The sequence below is a fragment of the Stomoxys calcitrans genome, chromosome 3 (assembly GCF_963082655.1).
Source record: "Stomoxys calcitrans chromosome 3, idStoCalc2.1, whole genome shotgun sequence".
NCBI lineage: Eukaryota > Metazoa > Arthropoda > Insecta > Diptera > Muscidae > Stomoxys > Stomoxys calcitrans.
In genome coordinates, this window is record NC_081554.1 from 3,452,225 (window position 1) to 3,456,763 (window position 4,539).

Sequence of the window (4,539 nt, forward strand, 5' to 3'; positions counted from 1 at the left end):
CTATAGGTGCCATATAAACCGATCTAGGATCTTTTTTTCTAAAGCATCTAGAAAGAATCTAAAAAAGATACCGGGAAAAGAACTCGACAAATGCGATCCACGGAGAAGGGTATATAACATTCGGCCCGGCCGAACTTAGCACGCTTTTACTTGTTGTATTTAAAGCAGCTGAAATAGCTGTACGAAATGTTTGCTTAACGAGCAGCATTATGTTTGCTGGAACAGCAGTCATGTATACTTTTCATAGCAAACAAAAACTGTTGTTTAACAAGCATTTGTGCAGTTTGCCACATTCTATATGAAGCATATCGTTATATACTTGGTTTAATTGTCTAGCATCTATTATGTACACCTTTTCACTTTTGTTCTTTTTGATGGCTCTTTTTTTAATCTCATTCTCAAGTTATCTTAGTGAGAAGAATTACGGCGCGCAGACAGCTGGACAGAGAAGATAAGTGAGTAATTCCCCCCTTTTTTGTGGCAGTTATAAAATTATTGTCTCAGCTACTTTTGTTCAGATAAATTATAACCATTAAGACTACAAACATTTTCAGCAGTTATTATTTTGGGATATCAGAATAAATACAGAAATGCCCATAGCACCCGTATGAGTGCGGGGCACACAATTGGTTCGGGATAAGAATCGACCTATCTTAACATTTATTCATCCATTGCACGTGCTGATAAGGCATTGAGCAATTAATGAAATTTGCGCTCACAGATTGACAATTTAAAACTGAGTTGAGTATAACGCCAATAGAAATTGCATTTGACAGCTGATTAGAAAAGCTTCCCTTGTTATTTTTTTTATTCAGTTCCCATCTAGACTTGAATTGGTGAAGAACTCGGCGCTGTTCTAGCTCGTTACAATTCCTAATGCTAAAAGAAAATGCAGAGCAAATTGATTGAGATACCATTTGAGAAATGGGCCCAATTACGCGATTTATATTTGCATCAAAAAGATCGCTCCTCCTGCTATAACACCATACAAATATTTATCGATTGGTATGAACAAGATTCCAATGTTCCTTTGAAGATTTATGCTCCAAATGACAAGTGGGTAACCGATGGAACCTATGTTGCCCATGTGAGTAGTGTGTGTTTGGAAAAGGTTCTCTGTTTTGAAATTAAACTTTCTTCCATTTAGCTCATACTCGGCAATCATTTGTACTGCAATACTTTGAATAAGGACTTCTCTGGGCTGTTGGAAGCTATGAAATGTTTTGATAATTCGAAGACAGTGGCCGGCTTTCAAGAGCGCATCCTGCCTGCAGTAGAAAAATTCTTCATTGACTCCGGCCTCAGCAGCCAACAATTCTTATCGGTGGGCACTACTTGGGTGCGCATATCGAGAGAAGATGCCTTAAAATTTGATACAGAGTGAGGAACATGAATATTTTTGTGACATCAAAACACTTAACCTCTCTGCTTTCTCATAGATTGCCAGAGAACATAACCGTTAGAGAATTGGATGAGACCCATGCAGAACAGGTCAACGCTGTGTGGCCCCACAGAAGTGAAGGTTCAGTAAATTTAGTTCGACATCTTATCAAATATAACAACAGTGTGGGACTGTTTGAGGGCGATAAGTTGGTCGCCTGGTGTTTGATGTATGTCGACTTAGTGTGCAACCTGCAAAGGTGTTTTGTATGTTATACTAGTTTCTTTTTTCAGAGTGGCTTTGGGGGCCTTGGGTTTGTTACAAGTCGAAGAGACCCATAAGCGCCGCGGTCTTGGTAAATTGGCCACCAAGATTATGGCCAAACATTTAGCCCAGAAAGGTGTTGAAGTTACTGCTGCTATAGTTTTTGAAAACTCACCTTCGCTTTGTATGTTCAAACAACTTGGCTTCAAGGCAATCGACAATGTCTATTGGAGTTTTAAAGTATAAACAGAAACAATGCCAAATATAGGGGTGGCATATATGGCCAGCAACATTTCCTTTCGTGAGAAAGTTTCTTTTTTTACTGTAATTAAACTTTGGAAAGAGTAATCAGTAATCATATGCAATGAAATGTCAACGTTAATATTTGCTGTGTTTTATTTCAGTACTGGAAAGACAAGCCGTGAAGTAGCAAAATAAAAAATGATTTGCAAAACTTGTGTGGGCATAGAAATCAAATAAAATTAATTGAGATTTATGCACGTAAATTAACAAATAATTGGCTCAATTTAATTTTGCCATTCACAATAGAGGTATTTCTGCAGGTGGCCACACTATTTGTGAAAAACATATCATGACAATCGTGACGACAGATGTTCTACATAAGCCTACACTGGTAATGTATCCAGAACTTCAATAATGAACAACAACAAAGAGAAGCAAATAGTACAATCCTTCGTGTATAAGAATCACTTTTTATACCCTCCACCATAGGATGGTGGTCTTCTTATTTCGTCATTCTGTTTGTAACTACTCGAAATATTTGTCTGATACCCCATAAAGTATATATATTCTTGATCGTCGTGTAATTTTAAGTCGAACTCGCCATGTCCGTCCGTCTCTCTGTCGAAAGCACACTTACTTCTGAAGGAATAAAGCTAGCCGCTTGAAATTTTGCATAAATAGTTTTTGTTAGTGTAGGTCGGTTTGGAATATGAATGGGCCAAATCGGTCCATGTTTTGATATAGCTGCCATATAAACCGATCTTGGTTCTTGACATCTTGAGACTCTAGCCGATTTGACCGAAATTTTGCACGTGGTATTCTGGTATCACTTCCAACAAATGCGCTAAGTATGGTTCAAATCGTCCATGTTTTGATGTAGCTGCCATATGAACGGATCTGGGGTCTTGACTTCTTGAGCCTCCAGAGGGCGCAAATCTCGTCCGATTTGACTAAAATTTTCCACGTTTTGGAATTTTTTGTTTTGGTATCACTCTCAACAACTGTGTTAAGAATGATTCAAATAGGTTCATAAACGGGTAAAGCTGTCATATAAACCGATCTTGGATCTTGACTTCTTGTCCCAATAGAGCGCGCAATTCTCATCTGATTTAGCTGAAATTTTGCATAAGGTGTTTTATTATGATTTCCAATAACTGTTCTAAGTATGGCGCAAATCGGTACATAACCTGATATGTATATTTTGCCTATGAACATTCCACTAAGGAACAGGGGCAAACTTCTCACATATTAATGAGTGCAGTCCAATTCAAGTTTAAGCTCAATGATAAGGGGCCTCTACTTATAGCCGAGTCCGAACGGCGTGCCGCAGTGCGACACCTCTTTGGAGAGAAGTTTTACACGGCATAGTACCTCACAAATGTTGCCAGCATTAGGAGGGGAAAACCACCGCTGAAAATTTTGTTGTGATGGTCTCGCCAGGATTCGAACCCAGGCGTTCAGCGTCATAGGCGGACATGCTAACCTCTGCGCTACGGTGGCCTCCTCACATAACCTGATATACTTGCCATAAAAACCGATCAGGGATCTTGATTTCTTGAGCCTCTAGAGGGCGCAATTGTCATCCCATTTGGCAGAAATTTTGTTCAACGGTTTCTCTCATGACCTTCAATATACGTGTCTAATATGGTCTGAATCGATCAATAGCTTGATACATCTCGCATATAAACCTATCTCCCGATTTTGCTTCTTGAGCCCCTACAAGGCGCAATTCTTATCCGAATGAACTGAAATATTACGCAATGACTTCAACAATGTTCAGCATTCATTTATGGTCCAAATCGGACTATAACTTGATATAGTTCCAATAGCATAACAGTTCTTATTCAATATTCTTTGTTTGCCTAAAAAGAGATACCGCTCATAGAACTCGACAAATGCGATCCATGGTGGAGGTTATATAAGATTCGGCCCGGCCGAACTTCGCACGTTTTTAGTTGTTTCTTCATAGAACGTTGTCTTTAGAGAAAATTACAAAAAAAATATCTTTAGAGAACATTTCAAAAAACTAATTTGAATAATGTAACACTTCCATGAGCTAGAGAAAAATGTCCGGAAAATTTGTTTTGTTACAAAAAACCGTAGCGCAAAGGTAAGCATGTCCGCACTACGGCATAGGTGTCACACTGCGGAACGCCATTCGAACTCGGTTATAAAAAGGAGGTTCCCTATGGTTGAGCTAAAACTTGAATTGAACAGCGCTCAGTTCCTTATTGAAATGTTAAAGGGAAAATTTGTAATTTTGCAAAAAAAAAAAAAATGGTGAAAAATTATTTGCAGAGAATATTAAGGAAATTTTGTTTCTAAAAAAAATTTGTTAAATTTGTTGTACAATTTTATAGTAATTTTATATTTAGCTAATATTTTATGGACATTTTATTTAAAATTTTTTTTTAAGAAATGTTTGCCTTTAGGTAAAATTTCATGGAAATTATTAACAGGAAAATTAGTGAAAATTTTCCCTTTAAAAAAAGTTTCATAAAAAAAAATTAAATGTTTAGAGAAAATTTTATGAACATTTTTAAGAGAACATTAGATGGAACTTTTGTCGTTAGAAAAAATATTTGAAAGAAATTTCAGGGATTTCTCTGTAGAAAATTTAGTAAATTGTTTGTCCTTAGATTATATTTCAT

General features: G+C 37.1%; 1 protein-coding gene across 1 annotated transcript; it reads left to right on the top strand.

Moving 5' to 3' along the window:
- Positions 1–819: 819 nt before the first annotated feature.
- Positions 820–2,027, top strand: LOC106092042 (uncharacterized). The gene is made up of 4 exons (XM_013258784.2): positions 820–1,087; positions 1,148–1,380; positions 1,440–1,610; positions 1,675–2,027. Exons 1-4 carry the CDS (start codon positions 890–892, stop codon positions 1,889–1,891), a joined length of 819 nt encoding a protein of 272 aa, XP_013114238.2. The 5' UTR covers positions 820–889; the 3' UTR covers positions 1,892–2,027.
- The last annotated feature ends 2,512 nt before the right edge of the window (positions 2,028–4,539 follow it).

Excerpts from the sequence above, each read along its gene's own strand:
- LOC106092042 (XM_013258784.2), top strand. The coding sequence starts at position 890 with ATGCAGAGCAAATTGATTGAGATACCATTTGAGAAATGGGCCCAATTA. Across the intron at positions 1,088-1,147 it reads ATGGAACCTATGTTGCCCAT|CTCATACTCGGCAATCATTT; the intron begins GTGAGTAGTGTG and ends TCTTCCATTTAG. Across the intron at positions 1,611-1,674 it reads TTGGTCGCCTGGTGTTTGAT|AGTGGCTTTGGGGGCCTTGG; the intron begins GTATGTCGACTT and ends TTCTTTTTTCAG.